This window comes from Rhinopithecus roxellana, chromosome 10, assembly GCF_007565055.1.
Source record: "Rhinopithecus roxellana isolate Shanxi Qingling chromosome 10, ASM756505v1, whole genome shotgun sequence".
In the NCBI taxonomy this organism is placed as follows: domain Eukaryota; kingdom Metazoa; phylum Chordata; class Mammalia; order Primates; family Cercopithecidae; genus Rhinopithecus; species Rhinopithecus roxellana.
In genome coordinates this window covers 21,350,726-21,370,901 of record NC_044558.1, presented here as the reverse complement: position 1 = coordinate 21,370,901, position 20,176 = coordinate 21,350,726, and the positions used below count along the sequence as shown (strand labels likewise).

The 20,176-nt window shown below is 37.8% G+C and overlaps 1 protein-coding gene across 27 annotated transcripts in view; it reads left to right on the top strand.

The window, feature by feature from the left end:
- The window catches only part of ANKS1B (ankyrin repeat and sterile alpha motif domain containing 1B), a 1,300,027-nt gene that overhangs the window by 862,115 nt on the left and 417,736 nt on the right, over positions 1 to 20,176 (top strand). For 11 of the 27 annotated variants that reach the window (XM_030938502.1, XM_030938501.1, XM_030938500.1 and 8 more), the window contains exon 1: positions 5,339 to 5,816. In XM_030938502.1, coding sequence (XP_030794362.1) covers positions 5,613 to 5,816 — 204 coding nt within the window. In that variant the 5' untranslated portion in view covers positions 5,339 to 5,612. The other 16 variants (XM_030938489.1, XM_030938488.1, XM_030938486.1 and 13 more) reach the window with 5 other exon arrangements.

Below are 20,176 nucleotides of genomic sequence, written 5' to 3'. Positions count from 1 at the left end.
TCCAGAATCTATAAGGAACTTAATTGAACAAATAAAAATAAATAACCACATTAAAAATGGGCAAAAGACATGAACAGACACTTCTCAAAAGAAGACATACAAGTGGCCAAAAAACATACGAAACAATGCTCAACATCACTGATCATCAGAGAAGTGCAAATCAAAGACACAATGAGATACCATTTCTCACCAGTCAGAATGGCTATTACTAAGAGATATAATAGCTGCTGGCGAGGCTGCAGAAAAAAGGGATGCTTATGCACTGTTGGTGAGAATGTCAATTAGTTCAGCCTCTGTGGAAAGCAGTTTGGAGATTTCTCAAAGAACTTAAAACAAACTACCATTTGACCCAGCAGTCCCATTACTGGGTCTATATCCAAAAGAAAATAAATCATTCTGCCAAAAAGATATCTGTGCTAATATGTTCATCGCAGTACTATTCACAGTAACAAAGACATGGCATCAACCAGGGTACTCATAATGGTGGACTGGATAAAGAAAACATGGTACATATATTCCATTGAATACTATGCATCCATTAAAAAAGAAAAAAAATTATATCGTTTTCAGCAGCATAGATGCAGCCGGAGACCATTATTCTAAGGAAATAAATGCAGGAACAGAAAACCAAATGCTGTATGTTCTCACTTATAAGTGGGAGCTAAATATTGGGTATTCATGGACATGAAGAAGACATCAGTAGAAACTGGGCACTACTGGAGCAGGGAAGGATGGAGGGGGACAAGGTAAGAAAAACTATTGGGTACTATGCTGAGCATCTGGGTGACAGGATCATTCATGCCCCAAACCTTAACATCACATAACATACCCAGGTGGCAAACCTGAACATGTACTCCTAAATCCAAAATAAGAATTAAAAACAAACAAATAAGTCAACCTCTTGGGGGAAAGCTTTAGAGCTTTCTATTCTTATAAACTGACTCTCCCTTTAAGCAAAATCTTTGAGCCGATCTTCCACGCAAGGGGCAGGAATGATAGCCTCTGGTCTTCTTAGTTTACCTTTCTGGGCATGGAACCTCTATCCTATATGTAAGCAGTCGAGGGCAGTCAAGATCCCAATATTTTTGGCCTGACCCAGCTGGGATGAACTTTCCACTCTATGAATGGGGTCTGGGTGGAAGAAGGGAGCCCCTGACCTCTCAGCCACACTCACCAGGAATTGAACCTCTACAACTTAGATTTAGAGGAAATTGGAAATGTCGGCCTGCCTCTTTTGACGAGATCCCATGCCTCTTGGTTGGGATTTGAGGAGAAGGGAAGCCCTTTCTCTTGAATACTTTCAACCAAAGTGGAGCATCTATGGAGATGAGTTGCAGGGGAAGGAGGGGCCAGAGGAAGCCATGGCTCAAGTGCTACAGAATCTCAGAATCTCTGTTCTTACCAAGTTTTAGTGTCTGTTTTTGGAATAAACATTTTTACATAATATGCTCTTAGGACACTTTGCAAAGATTTTGATGGTTGGTTTTTGTTGGCATTGTTTTCGGGTTTTGTTTGTGTAGGGTTTTTTTATTGTTTGTTTATAATTTTCAACAGTTAAGTTTTTTGACTGGGGCTTGGACCTGTGGAGCTCCTCACACTGCCATTATGGGAGTAAAACCCCTAGAATTATTATTTTTTAAAAGACTGTGACAACGAAAATTCCTGTTTTCACCACATACTCTGAGCTTCACTTTCCCTATGGTAAATGGGGATAATAATTCACACCACACTGCCTAGGACATGGTAGCCTGGAATAATGGTCAGTTTCTTCTTTCCCTCCTCTTGTCTCGCTTTTGGAATTAAAGACATTCTAGTTGAATAAAGGTTCCTGCCTAATTAGTGTGTTGTTATGCTTTAAGAATTTTAAGACTCCATAAAAGTATTTTAGGTAAAGCGAGCAATATATTTAAACACTATTACATAGTGATCTTCAGACCTGAACCAAGATTCTTTTAGAGGTTTGACTCATGAGAAAAATACTTTAACAAAACCACAAACAAACAACATGACTCAGGGTCTTTTTTTTTCCCTTCTTCCCTCTTTTTTATACCTCCCTCTACCCCATCCTCTCCCAGCTCATCCTCCATGTATTATTTTGTCAACATATAAAAATTATTGAATAAAAATTGAAGGATTGAATAGCTAAAAGAATAAAATTCAGGCAGTCTATATAAACTTTGTAAAGCAGTTCATAACCAGTATTTTCTCTGAGTTGTGTTCTTATACAGCAGTCTGAACCTTGAAATAACCCCCACCACAAATATACTCTTTTGTAATATATAATTTTATTTATTTTTATTGATCTAAGGGGTACAAGTACAGATTTGTTACATGGATATATCCATAGTGGTGAGGTCTGGGCTTTTAGTGTACCCACCACCAAAATAGTGTACACTGTACCCATTATGTAATCTCACATCCCTCACCCTTCTCCCACTCTCCCCCTTTCTGAGTCTGCGGTGTCTATTAGTCCGCTCTCTATGTCTGCGCACACACACATTCTTTCTCTCCTCTCCCTCTGTACCTCTCTCTATATTAAGAAGTGAGAATCTCAAGAAAGCCATTTCCAATATCATTTATTCATTTAGTTACTCATGCATTTATTTAATAAAGTTTATTTAATAAGTAGGATGTGTATGGTGCTCTGCCAGGTACTTGGCCCCTGGTTTGCATTTTAAGAGATGAAACAGGTTTGAAGAGTTGGCCAATCAGCATGTGCCTTGCCAAGCCAAAATGTTATTGTCATGTTTGCTCAATTTCTATGTACTATACTCAACTGTTTATAATTTAAAATGACCAGGAGGAGCACTGTGGCTGTGATCCTAGGAGAAGCTATAATTGAGACTTTCCTTTTTTTCCCCCTTGTAACAGCTTTAGAGCTGGCCAGGGACAAATGGCATCTTGTTTTTAGCTTCTCCTACAGGTAATGTTGAGCAGCTAGAATCTATAAAGATTGATTCATAGACTACTACAAACTCTTTGATCTTCTTAAAAAATCCAGGACCAATCAGCAACAAAACATAATCAAGTACGATGCAGTCCACCCAGGGCTGCTTATTCAAAAAGAGGATGAGGATGATGAGCTAAAAGACAGACCTGAAAAAATCTATTTAAAAAACAAGTTATCTTCTTTTAAATAAATAATGTAGAGACTTGGGATAAAGTTAAAACTTTTTTTAAATTTGACAATAGAAGAATTTTTTGTACTTTGGATTGTGAAATTACATTATTTTGTTTAGCAGGTATGTACTGAATCTTTACTATGTGCAATATTAGCAAAGCATATTGCCTGCTTTCAAGAAGTAAGTCAGACACAAACAACTAAAATTGAAGGCAGAAAATACCTGTTACAATAGAGGGCCTAAAAATGCCATTTAAGACAGAGAAGAAAGAGATTTATTCCTGGTAGAAGACTAGAAGAGGTTTCATAATGGAAATAGCATCTGATTCAAAGCCAACAAATGGACAGAAATGTGGGGACATAATAAAACCAACCAAAGCACATTATGGGGTGCCTTTAGAGACTGGCAAGTCATCCTGACTGGCTAGAGCAGTGAAAAAGGGGAAATAAAGTTAGATGAACTGCAGTCAATCATGAAGACCCCAAAATGTCATCAGAGTAGCTGGGAGTTGATTTTGAAGACAACAGAAAACCACAGAAGGGTTTTGAAACAGGGAGTAGTAATCAAAACTGTGTCTTGAAGGGATTATTCTGATAGCATGCATAAAATTAATTTTTTTCAATATTAGAGGTAGAAAGACCAATATAGAAGTCATTGTTCCGCTAGGCTAGGTGTGCCTGAACTATGAGGACAAAATCAATGTAGGCGGCAGTTCTATAAACGTAAAACAGGAAATAGAATCAAGGGAATGGATCACACTGGGAAGAGGGGTGATAGAACTTGGGGACTGATTTCAGTAGTGAAAGAGAAGTAGAAGGTGTTTTAAGGTTTAATGTCTGTGTGCCAGGAAAGTTGACAATGCCTTTAAAAAGAGAAAAGAAACAGAAAAAGATGAGGTTTGAGGAAAAAAGAAAAGTGATGTTTTATTTATTCAATAAATTTGTATTAGGCACTTACTACGTGCCAGGCAGCTGCTCTTGGGGGATGAGAGAGTTGTCTTTAAATTTTAAAGCTCTTTATGTGGAAGAGGCACCGTTCTCAATCTGTGCTTCTCCAAAGGCAGACCTGGAGCAGTGAGTAGAAGCAAGGTAGGAAGTGAAATATCTTTCTAATAAATTGAGGCTTCGTGAGAAGTAGTAAGAGCTCTGTTATAGGCAGTATTCAAGTAGAAGCTGGAAGATATTCTTCTAGGAACATTTTAGCCAGGGATGCCTCCTTTAGGAAAAGGGTTAGACTAACCTTTCTGCAACTTCTCTCCCAATTTTAAGAGTCTGTTTCTTCTGATGATCTAGTCCTGTGGGTTCTATTCTTAATCCCTGGTTTCTCCCAATTGTTAAATAAATTACCAAGTCTATCTGCCATTCAGTGAAACTCACACATTTACATCTGTTATTCTTGAATTATTTTGGGTTAGGGCTCATCTTCTTTATTAAAAAAAAATTATACCCTGTTAATGTTACCTTTATAGCTAATTTAGAATGGTAACCCTGGTAGATTGGGTTATAAATATCAAAGGGGAAAAAGGATTTCTTGTGCCTAATAATACTTTTGTTTGGAAGAAACCATGCAAACAAGAAATAAATTATCTTGACTTCAAGATTGCGATGCAGTTTCTGTGTTTTGCAGTATTTCAAAAAAGAAAAAAATATATCTCTCGGAGAGGCTTATTTTGCTATAGCATGGTAAAGAAACAGAATAATTATTCTCCAAACACTGCAAAGCTTCAGATCAGAAACGTTTTATCTGTGCTGCATTTAAAAAAGAAGAAGAAAAGACAGGAAAGAAAGGAAAAGGAAAAAGGGAACCTGTCGTGAGCTCTGTTACAAGCTATAGTTCAAGCTTCGCGTTTCCTGGTGTCTTTTGAAACGTAAAATTCCACAACAAATAGCTCTGTAACGTATAACCAGTATGAAGATTCAATTCAGATTTAAGCACTTTGGTTTGCTTTTGAATCTTGCTATTTTCTGCATTTGTTTTGACTGCTCTCATCATTCAAGATTGACGCTTGGATGGGTGTGTAGGAGGAAGCAGCAGCAGCAGGCTTACAGCTTGCAGACAAAAAAAATCTGCCTTATCTGATGGCTATTATTGAAAATGCGAGGTGTAGCCTGGGCTGGGTAATGAAGGGGAGCGAGCGAGGGGGAGCAAGGAGCATGGAGCTGCATACTGATGAGTGTAGGAGTACTTGATAAAAAAGAATTCTGGCTGCCGGCCGTGCATTGCTCATTGTGGAGTACTCCAACAATCACATAGAACGCAGACCAGCCCAAGCTGACAGCTTGATATGCCTTCTTCTGCTGCCTGGTTTTGGGGGCTGTATGACGTACTGGTCGGTAGTAAAGATTAATATGTAAGAAATGTGGAGCTAGGATCAAGTCATACTCCACAGCCTGCCTGACAAACTATGTTTTACTTCTGACTTTGCTCTCTCGCTGAGAACATTAATCTGTCAAGCTGGCGGGCTCCTTTGATAGCAACTTTCCCAGGGGCATGATGTGGCAATGCCACCTCTCAGCCCAGGACTACCGCTATTACCCCGTGGACGGCTACTCCCTGCTTAAACGCTTCCCTCTTCATCCTCTTACAGGACCCAGATGCCCTGTCCAAACAGTGGGACAATGGTTGGAAAGCATTGGGCTACCTCAGTACGAGAACCACCTGATGGCTAATGGATTTGACAATGTGCAGTTTATGGTAAGACGCTCTCTGTGTCCACGGAGCTGCCTTTTGTCTGTCTTTGCTTCTTATGTGTCTTACATGGCTCAGAGGCAGCCTGATTTGCACCAAAATCGGTCAGATTTATGTATGTAACTGCATTGGAAAATTGGATGCCCTTAGGACTGAACTTACTGTGTACATATAGACTCTTGCTAAAAAATGAGATCTATATGTATCCATATACATATATGTTATATGAATGAACTGGTAAGAGTACTATTTATAGGCAGTGAAAGAAGATTAATACTGATATTCTCCCTGTCATTCTTTGTATGATTTTTTTATAAATTTGTAATCTTAGAATACTTGGATTATATCACTCTTCAGCTAATTCTTGATTATTATATTATTTCACTTGAGCATCAGCATTTAGTGGTTAATGAGACAATTTGCTGTGTTTATGGTGTGAAGATCATTTCTTTTCCTGATAATTGTTCAATAAGCAGTTTAAATCATTAGCAAATTGCTTCAGATGGTCATTTATGGAGAGCGTTTACTTCCACATGCTGATTGAAGAACGATGAAGTATTGTTTATTACTTTAGACGGAAAATAAACACTTTGGTTATTTAGCTGTCAATATTTAGAAAGAGAGGTTGGTGGACTAAGTATAGTCATGTACTTCTGAATTCTGCTCTACATGCAGTCTAAACCTGGCATGTGCTAAGTTTCCACCGTTTTGCATATAGGTGAGGAAGGAGGATGGGGAACCGTGCAAACCAACAATTCAGCTTTCTAATCATTCCCATACCTCCCCCGGTGCTCATCAGTTCTCCTTGTTAAGCTACGTCACAGCTCTATTACCTTTCCTTTATTTTAAGTACCCATCACACATATCACTGATCCCTAAATTTAGAGAGACCTACATAACACGGGCATGTAGCACACAAATGACTTGTGGAACTAAGTAATAGCCCTGCCTAAATAAAATAATAGGGCTGACACCTGCAGCTTACTAGTACCAGAAATGATAACACAATAGTGAGAGCTGGTTAGATTTTTTGATTTCTATCTTAGATTACTTTTCTCTGAGGTTGACTTGAGTATTATAGATTTGAAGATTATTAACATTATTTGACTTCTGCTCCTTCTCCAAAAGTATGTATGCCCAAGAGTTTTTAAAAATAAAAGACATAAATATAGTAAGATATATGAGCTCTAAGTAATTATATGCACAGAATGCTTTATGAGTGATTTGGTGGTTTTTTTATACTGAGATATGCAGCTACTGTTATTTTTCTTGTGTTTATCAAGTACTATCACTGGTTATATAGACAAGATATTTGGGTATTGAAATGGAAAAAAGTGAAAGTTCTTCAATTGCTATGAAAGTCTTAGAACACTGAGCAGATTTAGGACAGACTTAGGACACTAAACAGATGGCATTAAGAATTAGAGGAACTATCAAACAGAATTGAAGTCTTTTTATTATTATTTATGTTTACTGTACATTTCAATATCTTAATTATTTCTCCCTATGTCTACTTGAAATAAGGGTTTCTCATTCCCACCCTTCAAATCCTTGTCCAAATTTATTCTGGTCCCATGAGAAGTTAGGTTTTTGGATTTCCTGGATCATTTGGCCACGCTGAAAGACTTTAATTCCACTTATTTTTCCTCCGAATGTTAAACACTTATGAGCAAATATAATACCTTTTTGAAAGCCTCGAACTTAAAGGTTAATCAAACAGGTTTCAAATAAGCATTCAAAGAGAGATTGTAAAAATTATTCATGAATGAATCATGTATAAGCCTTCAAAATTTATATGGAAGGCAAAATCCTGGGTATATGTGATGTAACCAAGGGCTAATCATAGATTATATTCTTTACTTGTTTAATTCAAAGTATTTGGTATAATTTTCTAGAAAATAAGAAAATATTATTAATTTAGATGGACCAATCAAATACTTTCTTCATGAGACAGAATTATCTTTTAAAAAAACTTTGAATTGCCATTTAGAGGAGTTCATTAATTATGAAAATGAAGCAAATCATGAAGTGGTATAATCAATTAGTGCTTTACATGCTGTTATACACCATTTATTTGCTACTAGTATCATAAGCGATTAATTTCTACCTTTATAAAAATTATTTATTGATCTACATAATCTAATTTATGTAATTGCAAACTTAGTTAAATACATGAATATGATTGGCTTGCTGTAAGAAACATATTTCTTTAATGTGGTGAAAAATCTGTTAGACTTACTTAGTTTCCACTCAGTATCATATTCTAGCTTTTGTTTTTCTTGAAGCACATTCTGACCTGCATTTATTCCTCCGGTTGCCTAAGCAACAAGCACCACACTCCTATTAACTATGAAGTAGTGCAGGTCTTATTAGCGTTTTTGAACAAGACAGTAGAAATCAAAAGGATATAATTAATGTTGGTTGAAACATCATAGTGCATCCATGCATAGATGTACTTTATTTAGGAAATATTTTCAGAAGTTAATTTTTTATTCAATCAAGAATCCATTAATGAATGCGAATTTAAAATGTCCATATAAGTAACTTAAAGTATTTATTGAAAACTTTAAAAATTATTTGCTAAATTTGTTCTAAATATATACTCTCACACATTAATGCAATACATGGATGATTTATCTCCATGGCTATGATTATCTTTAATAAGGACTATTTTCACCAATGTCCAGATATGGTTAGAAAAGAAAGACCCCAGTTGTTTTTTGTTTTTTGGTATTTGTTTTTTTTTTTTTTTTTAGAGGGAGTCTCACTTTGTTACCCAGACTGGAGTGCAGTGGTGTGATCTCAGCTCCCTGCAGCCTCCATCTTTCCAGTTCAAGCGATTCTCCTGCCTCAGCCTCCCATGTAGGTGGGATTACAGGTGTGCACCACCACACCTAGCTAATTTTTGTAATTTTAGTAGAGACAGGGTTTCACCATGTCGACCAGGCTGGTCTAGAACTCCTGATCTCAAATGATCTGCCTGCCTAGGCCTCCTAAAGTGCTGGGATTACAGGCGTGAGCCACCACACCTGGCCCCCCAGTTGTTTTTAAATGTTTATTGATTATTGCTCCTCCTTCAGGCTGATATTTATTCTTGATTTTACTGATGTGTGATTTTTTTTCCCTGTATCTTAAAGACAAAATTTCAAACTTTTCCTTTATGTATTTCATTTTGGTCTTCATTTTGGTTTGTAGAATAGTTATGCACACAGTTTAGATCTTTCTGTGTCCTTAAAAATGTAAAATAAATAGAAATTTGTACAATCAATGAATAGTTTCAAAAGTACATCGGGTCACCTAAGACTTTAGGAGAGTCACATCTATGTTAAAACCAAAAGCCACTTCACAACAGAATTTTTTGTCTGAAAATCTGCCCAGATCCCACCTACCTGTTCATCCCCTCAGAAGTCAAATATCACCACCTCCCTCATGCTTGGCAAAGCCTACCTGATACTCACTAACCTCTGGGAATGCTGCCATGCCCTCTGACATTGCACTCACTTCCCCTGAGTTTGCAACATGGAGAATGTGTCTAAGTTTCAACATTTTTTTTCACCAAGGAGTTTAGGTATGAAGTGATTACTATACAAAACGTGCATGCTTATTTATTTCCTTGTTATATTTGTCTCTACCATCATATTTATTTTTCAAAGTCTAAAGACTGCTTCCTAAATTTTAAGTCCCAAAAAATCTATTCTTATCTTAATAACTTTGCTCATCTGTATTCTCTACCCACTCCTCCTGGACAGACATTTCCTTTCCTTCCCTGCTGTCTTTTATCCTCAAAGGTATAACTCAATTCCTGCCTGATTTAGGTAGCTTTCTTTAATGGTTGCAGTACAGAACAGCCTCTTTTCTTCTGAACTCACGCAGTGGTTACATTTGACATGAAAAAAATACATTTGGCATGCCATTATTCTCTCTCTAGAATTAGGAGTTAAGTTTTCACTTGTATGTATCTTGTCTCCCCAATTAGACTGGAAGCTTCTCAAGTCCAAGTTCTGTGTATTCAGTTTCCTTGCTTTCCTCACAAGTCCCAGCATAATGCCGTGTGCATAGAAATCAGCCTGTAAAAACCGAAAGCACAACAGATTGTTGTAGGTGGACCTCCAGTCTCATTTTTAAACTGGAAGCCTTATTTTGCCAATGGGAACATGGACCATTAGTACCCTTCACTCATTCATGCAAAAAACACTCCTTAGACATCATTTATGTGCCAGAGACAGTGTTAAGTACTAGGGATGTGACAGTGAATAAGACATGATCCTTACCCTCAAGAAGAGTACAGTATTTCCCTTAGACCTATATTATTTGCATGCACATCACACATACACACATTTCTTCATGCACACATGGGTGCACACACACTACACCAAAGGGATCTTGCCCCTCATTCTTCACATAATCACCATCACTCAACATATGTATTTACTAGCAGTTGGTTTGTCAGCAAAAAATTACAGTAGATAATAGAAGAGGTAAAATCTAACATAGCTTGAAATAAAGGAAGATGAATATACTGATGATATCAAAACACTGGCAGTGTTATGGTAGATTCATAGCCTGAAGACTGTATTAAGAAGTTTATATTACTTGGAGGAGGGCTGATCCATAACCTCACCATGATAACTAGCTGACAGTTATATTTGTAAACTCTAATCAAAACGGGGAAGAATGAAATTATTACCAACTCAGTTTTTAAAGCACCTCCTGTGTTTCCAACAATTGCCAACTAGATTGACTTGGAATGCTTTGACCCTTATTAAAATGTTCAAAATGCAGCCTTTACAGAATAAGAAATAACAATAATACTGATGGCCCAACATGAATTGGCATTTTTGTACACTTGGGTGGATAGCATTCATAAAGGACTTGCTGAAGGTTAAAGTGAGTGGTGCCTATTAGACACTGAAGTGGAATCACAGAGCTCTTGGAGTCATCCATTTGAACAAAACATTTGTGCACGATAGAGCTCATACATATTTAATTAAAACATTTTTTCCCATTGCTGTGGTGCATTTTACACGTTAATGGACTTACATCTCTTTTCCACTTTTACATAACTTTTCTATAATGAAAACATCATTTGCAGTTGGCCTGAAAAAGTGACCTTTTAAGTATTTTAGTAGCATATTGTGATCCAAATAAGAAGTTAAACTTGTGAAGTAGAAAAATTAATTGTCCTTAAAGGGTGAGACTAGTAACCACCCCACCCCCGCCGCCCCGTAATAATTTCTTGTTCCAATATTGGTTAGGAAAATGTTGTGAACTTACTGAGATTTAAAGATACAAGAGAAAAATACTTGCCAAATTTCCTATACCTTCTTATTTCTCAAAGAGTCTAGGCTCAGAGTTGAGTGGATGGCCTTATGTTGAAAGTACAGCTATAGTTTTCTAAAGTAATTTAGGCCAATAGTTACAAACCCACTTTTGAAAGAAAAAAAAAAAGTTACCTTTTCAACTGCCGGAATTTAAAAATCTGTTGGTATCTAAAAGTCAAAGCCAAGAGGGAGTTATTCTTTATCTGGACAACAGCTTAATTACAAATATAATAGGCACAGCCTTATAGTGGTGTGAGATAGAACCAAAGTAAGACTTCTCATTTCCACTATCTTGTTTCTCTATGATTCAGTTTACTCATCTGTAAAATCAATCTAATGAGGGGTCTAGAAGAAATGTTCTTTTCAATTGTTATTTAATATTTTGAGCTCTTTAAAGAGACAAGTACAATATTGGTACTGGCAGAGCTACTAATTGTTCTTGTGTATCCCATTAGCCTTGCACGAATACTGATTGCTTGTGCAGCAGAAAGTCAGAAATGAGGGCATGTGCAGGGATGGCCATCTTGGAAGAATGGATTTCTGAAAAAAAAAAAAAAAAAAATTAGCCATGATTCAAATCTTGTGTTAAAAATGAGCCTTTTCCTCCTTCTGGAAGTTACTCTGATTAAATTTTTAAGCACTAAAATATGCTGCCCCATTTTCTAATAATGCAGTATATAACTCCCATTACTAACTAATGCTCACATGAATAGGCCTTTAATTTAGTCATGCAGCATATTTGCATAATTTGATCTCCAGTATTACTTCAAATGACCAGATATTTGAGATGAGAAATTTTCCTCATGAATCAGAAAAGTTACCAAAGCTGCTGAATTACAGCCTAATTTTAAGAAATCCAGCCACAGTCATATTTCTATTCTTCTTTAAAAAGATATATCTCTCAAACAAGTGTTCAGTGGCAGTGACCTCCATTTTCTCACTTCCAACCACTTCTTAACCCTATAATCCAGCTTGTTTCTCAACTTTTCTGCTGAAATTGGTCTCTTTTAAGTCAGCTCTGATCTGCTTCTTACCAGTTCCCTGCCCCCTACTTGTTTTTCCACTTTTCTTCTCTTAGCTCTCTTTACAATATCTGATTTTCACTATCCACTCCTTCTTATTTACTCTCTGTTTGTGTTTCATGACATTAGACTCCCCTTTGCAATCACCCTTGTTGTTCTACTTCTCCTCATGCCTCCAAACAAGAGTGGTGCTCTACGTCTTTCCATTCCTCAGGGAGATCCCTGGTTCTCATACATCCATATCTGTTCCCCATGTTTCACCTCTTTCTACCTGGTTGCCAGCGCTGTCCAGCTACTCAATAGACATTTCCAGATGCAAAGAGCATTTAGCACAGACCTGGCACAGAATAAATGTCCAGTAAATGTTAACTATCCTATAGCCAGAGTGATCTTTCTAGAGCACACATTTGCTTTAGCACTACTCTACTTAAAATCCTTCACAGGTTCTCAGTTACCTATGGGAGAGATTATAGGGCATTGCTAAAATCCTTAACATGACTTTCATATTTAGGATCCTTAATGACCTGGCCCAAACTTATTTCCAGCCTTATCTTTCACCGGTTCCTCTTTTTGCAATAGAGAACTGCATATTTTTCTTTCATTGCCTGGCTTTGCACATGCTACTGTCTCTGCCAAGAATGATCTTCCTTTCCCTCTTAACTCCGTTTTATCCTTTAGCTCTAAGCGTACTTGTCACTTTTTTTAGCTCTCAGTTCTTTTCTCAACCTCCAAGTATGGGTTAGGAACTCTCCTTCTATCGTACCCTTTTGAAAAACTTATCTTACAGGGGGTACATTACCTCTTTACTTGTCCATCTATCCCCACCACTTCTGCCATATATAAACACTAGAACAGGGGCCAGCAAACTTTTTCTGTAAAGGGCCAGATGGTAAATATTTTAGGCTTTGCAAGCCACATGGTCTCTATTGCAACTACACAACTCAGCTATTGTAGCATGAAAGCAGCCATAGCCAAGTACATAGATGAATGGGCGTGGGCATGTTCCAATAAAACTTTATTTACAAAAACAGGCAGATCTGGTCAATGGGTCATAACTTGCTGACCCTACTCTCAATTTTGAGTTCCTTATGAGTTAGATATATGCTTTTATCCCCTGTATCTCCAGGCACAGCCCATAGTTTACACACATAGACACAGGAAATGTTTAATGAGAGGAAGAAGAAAGCAGATACCGAGGGAGGACAGAAGGAAAAGAAAGAAGGCAGGAGAAAGAGAGTGAGGAGATCAGGCAGGTGGCTACATGAAGGGTTTCTGAAGGCCTGTTTAGTTTAAAGAGAACCCAGCCAATAGCTGAGGCTGGTCAGAGCACAATCCAGCCTTCAGGAGTCTAACGAGAGCTAGGGAGGGTGTTTTTGCTTTCACCAAGCCAAATGGGGTATATTTTCAGCAAGGGAATTGCACAGGCACAGGAACTAGAAAAACACAGCTGCAAAGGAAGCCTGTTGTTCCCTATGTTTGGAATTCCTTCTTCTTCCTTCACCTAATTGTGTATCATTGTTCATGAATCAGCTTAAGCATCACTTCCTCCAGGAAGTATTCCCCAACACTATCCTGCCGTCTGGCTGGCGTAACTGTCCCTTCTCTGTGCACCCACGGTGCTCTGTTCTTAGCTCTATGCTAGTCCTTATTATATCGCATCGCAGTTCTTTTATCTGTTCAGATGTCTGCTTCCCCATCCCCCCAACAGAAAGTAAATTCCTTAAAGGCAGAGATTGGGTCTTGTTTATCTTTCTATTCCTAAAGCCTACCACAGAGCTTGGCATATAGTAGCTTCTTAATAAATATTGATCAAATGGAATTTTTAAGTTCTATGTAGTTCCATATAAATTATCCCATATAGTTATCACTAATACCATCAGTATTAGTATACTTACAATTAGAAATAAAGAGGATGAAACTCAACAAGGTTAAAAAAAATTGCTAGCAGAGCCTAGATTTCAAAACCAAACCTCTGTAACCTAAAAGTCCCTGCTGAATTCAGTAAAAGGACAGAATTTCACCGTTTCTCCCTTCAGTTATTCAGCAATTGTTTCTTGAGCCACTGTTCTACTGCAGGCACTAAACAAGATACTAGCCCTGCCCTCAAAGCACTCCCAGTTTGTCATACTTCTGGTCCTTTGAGGGACTTTATCTTACTTCTTATCTTCTCACTTGCTTGCTCTGCTTCTCAGGAGGATGTCTATTTTAACCAGACAAGAATGCTCACTGCCAAATAAATATATGCCTTCACTTTTGTTTACAATTTCCCTCCTACCTAACATAGCCTATGTCCTCCCAATTGCCAATCACAAAAGACCTACCTCAAGGTCCTGGACCCTCCCCTTGCTCCAGAGAGCCTTCCGCTACTGACCTGGAACTTGCTCACCTCTCCAGCCTTATCTTTCACTGCTCTTAAGCTCTGGCCATGTTGGATTACTTACAGTTCTACAACAGTGCCACACCTACTCAGACATCCACGTCTTTGCATATACTGCCTCATATAAACAGTGTTCTCTGCCCAGAACACTTGCTTCTTGCACTCATTCTTGCACTCTTACTTCAAAAGTCTGGCTTAGGAGTCCCTGCTGAGGAGCCTTAAACAAACCTTTGGTAATGCTCAATTGTCCTTCACTGTCCTCCCATGACACCCTGTGCATACTTCTCTTGGAGCAGGCTTATTACATGGAATTGAAGCATCTGCTTCTTTTCCAAACTCCTTCCCCTGAAACAAAGAGCAGTGCCCTGTTCAATGTTGTTTCCCAGTTACTAGCACATAGTAGATCTTCATATCAGTTTGCTATGGCTGCCATAACAAAGAACCACAAACTAGGTGGCTGAAACAAGAGAAATTTATTGTCTCACAGTTCTGGAGGCCAGAAGTCTGAGACCAAAGTGCCAGCAGGGTTGGTTCCTCTGAGGGCTATAAGGGAAGGAGCCATTCTGGACCTATCTCCTTGGTCACCTTTTCCTTGTGTTTCAAATTCTCTTCTTCTGTGCATGTCGAATATGCACCAGTCATATTTGATTAGGGCCTACCCTAATTACTTCATTTTAACTTGATTACGTCTGTAAAGACCCTATTTCCAAATAAGGCCACATCCTACTATACCTACTAGGATGTGTATCTACATCCACATATCTACTAGGGGTTAGAACTCCAACATATAAATTTGGGGTGACACAATTCAACTCATGACAGTTCTCAATAAATGTGTGTATATGTGTAACCTTTGTTTATTATCCCTCACATTGCCAAGCACAGTCCATAATGATCATTCAATAAATAGCTATTTAATTGAATTAAACTCAATCTACATGAGGTTTACATGAGATTCCAGATGCCTGAAGGATGTCTTTCATCAATGATGAATGCGATCTTTCTAATAACTTAGAGTTTTTCATAGATGGGTAATCATATACAGATAACACTGCTATTTAATATAAGAACTGGCAATACCAGAACCAGGAACTTGTTGCCTTTCTGGCCCTATACTCTTTCCATCTAATTTTGCAGCCTCTTCTGGTACCTAAATAAATCACACTTACAAGAAATATTTATTTGGTTTCCATCCTTACCCTTGATAACTACTTGATAGAAGAACTCCAAGGAAATCGATGATTAGGCAAGCAATGCTTTATAGAAAGAAAAAATAGATAGCCAATTTAATAATGTAACTATTGTTTATCAAGAGCTTGTTATATGACTATCACATACATTATCTTTACCCCCTCACAAATGTTACACAGTTTGTAGTATTATTCCAGTTTTACAAGGGCAAAACTTAGTTATAGAAAGACTAAGTATATGGTCCAAAGCACTCAAGATTTAAACCCAGGTCAATCTGAGTCCATAGGGAAAAGTTTTCAATAAAAGATACTGGGGCAGCATATCTGAGTGAGCTGAGAAAGATCTGAGCCCTGGACAAACAAAAATAGCATAAGCATTCCTTCATCTTAGGTGGATGATGATTTAGAGGAATAGCAACAAGAGAGGTGAGAGAGAAGAAAAAAAATGGCCTCATGCAGTCTAGACTAAGGAAACCTTCTCACCATACACAGGGTTATAAAAATACAGATGAATTTCCAGGTCACGTTTGTTCTCAGACCATGAGACCTTCTGAGTGGCAGTCATTTCATTCATGCAGGAGACACTACATCAAACAGTAGCAGTGTTCATGGAAGATATGATCTGTCTTTCAGTTTAATTTTTTCTATGGTGTAATGAGCTGTCATAATAAAAGGCTATAGATTTTTATCCACAAGAGACCTCAAGCTACAAAGACACAGAAACAACACCTTACAGGTCATTGCATGCATCTCCCTGACTTCATTTCAGACAACCTAGGCTAGTCTGTGTGAATCAAGCACATCATAGGCATTGAGAACTATCCATTCATTTGAGAGTGTATAATCTAAAATAGTATTGAAGAACAAGAACCCTTGCAACTCTACTTACAAATTACAGAGGTGAGAAAAATAAAATGAATAATTAATATAGGCCTCTGAATATCAGGTCACTGATTTCTGCCCCTTGAGTCCACAGAATTAGATTTCACATTGTTATACTTTTACCTTCTTTTAGAAGGAGCAAAGATAATTAGAATTCATATTGAAAGAATTATGGAACATCTTGAGTTTATAAGCTGATGTCTGGTCTGATGCCTGGCAAAGAGAATTAGGCTTGTCCTTCCAAAGTTTTGAGGGAGATCTTGAAATTTGAGGCCTAGAAACAAATACATCACAAGTTTATTTGACAGAAGTTATATTATGCATTCTTTTTTCAGAAAGGTGTAATCCTGTAGATATAGAGCTGAACATTTGGCATTCATCAGGCCTGTATAACAATATGGCCCATCCAGTTATCTGTTAGCCTAGGACAAGTAAACAGGAATATTCAGGCTGGCAAACATTTACTCCAGAAATCCCTCACTCTTTCAAAAGGAAGCAAGCAAAAGATCATCCACAACAAATCAATCATTTAAGAACTGCTGAATAAATAGCAGTGAGGTTCTTGTTGCAGTGAGTGAGGTAAAGGGTGTGTTATATAGTTAAAAATGCAATCCACTGACTTCCTGGTAATGAATTAAAATATAGTGGAAAAAAGAACACTAAATCAAATTCTTATTGTATTTTATAGTTTTTTTAAACTCTTACACATGTATTATCTCAATTATCCTGGAGGCAGAAGAAATAGATTCTATTTTTAGTTGTTGCATAATGCTGTGATATTAGGGAGGCCCTCTTCTGTACCCTCTCTGAGCAAACTCAGATATAACCTGATGTTTTTTTCAAAACCTTCCTCAATTCTTATTCTGCTCTAGACACTATCCACTTATCTTCTTCTCTTCATAACCAAACCTCCCAAAAGAATGCCTACACTTGCTGGCTTGCTCTTCAGAAAAATGCAGTCAGGCCTTAATACCATCAGCCTCTGTCATCATCCTTAAATTATTTATAAATGGCAACCAATAAACTCTTAATTGCCAAAGACAATATACTCTTACTAGTTCCTAGTTTACCTGATCTTTCTCTGGCCTTTGATTCTGACCACTCTTTTTTTTTTTATGACAACTCTTTTTGTCCTTGACTTCTAACCTTGTCTCTGTTATCTCCTCCTACCTTCTCAGTCTTCTTTGTAGCCCTCCCTGCTTCTGCCTGTACCCTCAGGCGTAGTCCTGGAGTCTCTTCTCTTCTCACTCTGCACTTTCATCTTAGGTTACTTCACCAAAACTCAACAAAAGCAAAGTTTTCTACCTCCTATATATTCTACTGACCCCTCAAATTCAAAGTGTTTAGAAGTGGAATAATCTTTCCCCTAAAAGCTTGCTCCATGGGAAAGTTATCAGTTGGGTAGAATGCTGATGAGAGATCAAATGAGATTCAACCCAAATGCCTATCAATGATAGACTGGAAAAAGAAAATGTGTACATATACACCATAGAATACTACACAGCCATAAAAAGGTACAGTAACATGTCCTCCACAGGGACATGGATTGAGCTGGAAGCTATTATCCTCAGCAAACTAACACAGGAACAGAAAACCAAACACTGCCCGTTCTCACTTATAAATGAGAGCTGAATGATGAGAACACATGGACACAGGATGGGGAACAACACACACTGGGGCCTATCAGGGGTGGGGGTTGGGGGAGGGAGATCATCCAGAAGAATAGCTAAGGGATGCTGGGCTTAATACCTGGGTGATTGGTTGATCTGTGCAGCAAACCACCAAGACATGTATTTACCTATGTAATAAACTGCACATCCTATACATATACCTTGGAAATTAAAATAAAAGTTGAAGGTGAAAAAAAAAAAAAGAAATGAGACTAGAGAAGTAACCACTGGATTTGGCAACACAGAGGTCCCTGGAGAACTTAACAAGAGCACATTCTGTGAAATAAGAGCCATGGAAGCCATATTGCATTGGATAGAAGATGTAGTAGATAACTGTCAAAAGAAGTTTTTCTGATAATGGGAGTACACAAATACACTAATAGCTAAAGGGTGACTTGGGGGGCAAAGGGAGGAATTTTTTAAAACAGGAGGGATTGGAGTCATGTTTGGCTACTGAAAGGAATGATCAGGTAGAAAAAGAGGTATTGATATTGGAAAAGAAAGAAGGATCAAAAGAATAAAGATGAGAGAGGTTGGGATCCAGAGCCAAGTGGAGAGTTGGTTGTTAATGGGGACATTCCTGTGACAACAGTAAGGAAGACAGAGAGAGTGGGTACCATCATGACTGGTATGTGAGGCACTGAGAATGTGGAAATATGTTTCTTCTGATGGTTTCTATTTTCTAGTGAATAATGCTGTAAGGATGTGGAAGAATGAGGATAGAGAAGATATTAAAAAGTTGTTTCAGAGAGTGGGAAGGAGAATTTCCTAGGAGAATGGAGTAGGATTACGGGGCCATGTTTAGGGCTCATTTGAGATTTGTAATCATTAGATTCAGCATGGAAAAGACAATCATGCTCCAGAGGAATTAGAAAGACAATTGTACTTTAAGGCACAGAATTGCTTCCATGGTCCAGCTTCTTTATCTACTTGGTGTGAGATCGTGGGCCAGTCCCTCAGCCTTCATGAACATCTGTTTTCCATGTGCAAATTGAAACAGTATACCTAGTTTGCAAGGTTTTATTAAGAATTAGATTAAGGGCAGCTCTGTGCTTTCGGTGGGCAATGAATCATGATGGTGACAAGAGTGCCTGTTCCACTTAGCTGGCAAACAATGTTAGAATTACTGATTAGCCAGTGAAACAGAGAAATCAGCACTGGGCTTCATTGCTCTTACCCTCATAATAGATTGGATACAAGGAAAAAGTTTACATGAATTATTCCAGGAATACTGAAATATCCATAAACCACCTAGCTCAGCGACCTTAAATCAAATAACTTTAAAGGATGTTGGAAAGTCAGTCACCTTAATTCACTCTTACCACAGACTGATTAGTTGACTACATGGACACTCAAAGAACTGCGCCATTCAAGTGAAGTGGCCATAAAGAAGTGCAGGTTGTTGGCAGAGTACTGTGGGACTTCCATGCACTAGATTGCACTTAGCACTTTCCCTAGGAAACATTCTCAAAGATGCCCACTTATTACAAAATGTTCCCTTAACAATGATAACATTGTGATGATTTTTATGAGACTATTTGAATCCTCAAGAGTCTAGTAGCTTTGTCCTTGAGGGTAACTAACCTAAACTTGCATTCAGACTGTGAAGTATATTAACAAATATGCCACAGCATTTTAAAATGTAAATCTATGTGTTTCAAATCTGCATCTTTTATCCTTTAACATGTGTTGACAGTCTAAAGTAGAAAGCAGATAAGTCTTTAAGGAGTTCTCAGGAAAATCCTTTTGAATGGATTCCCAGGAGGGTTATCCATTCATTCCTAAGGGAACACCTATTGAGCACCTATATACTCATGTAACTGTGCTAAATGTGGTAGAAACTACAAAGAGGCATAGTACAGCATCTGCTTAAAGATCCAATAGTCTACTCAGGGAGCTCAGAC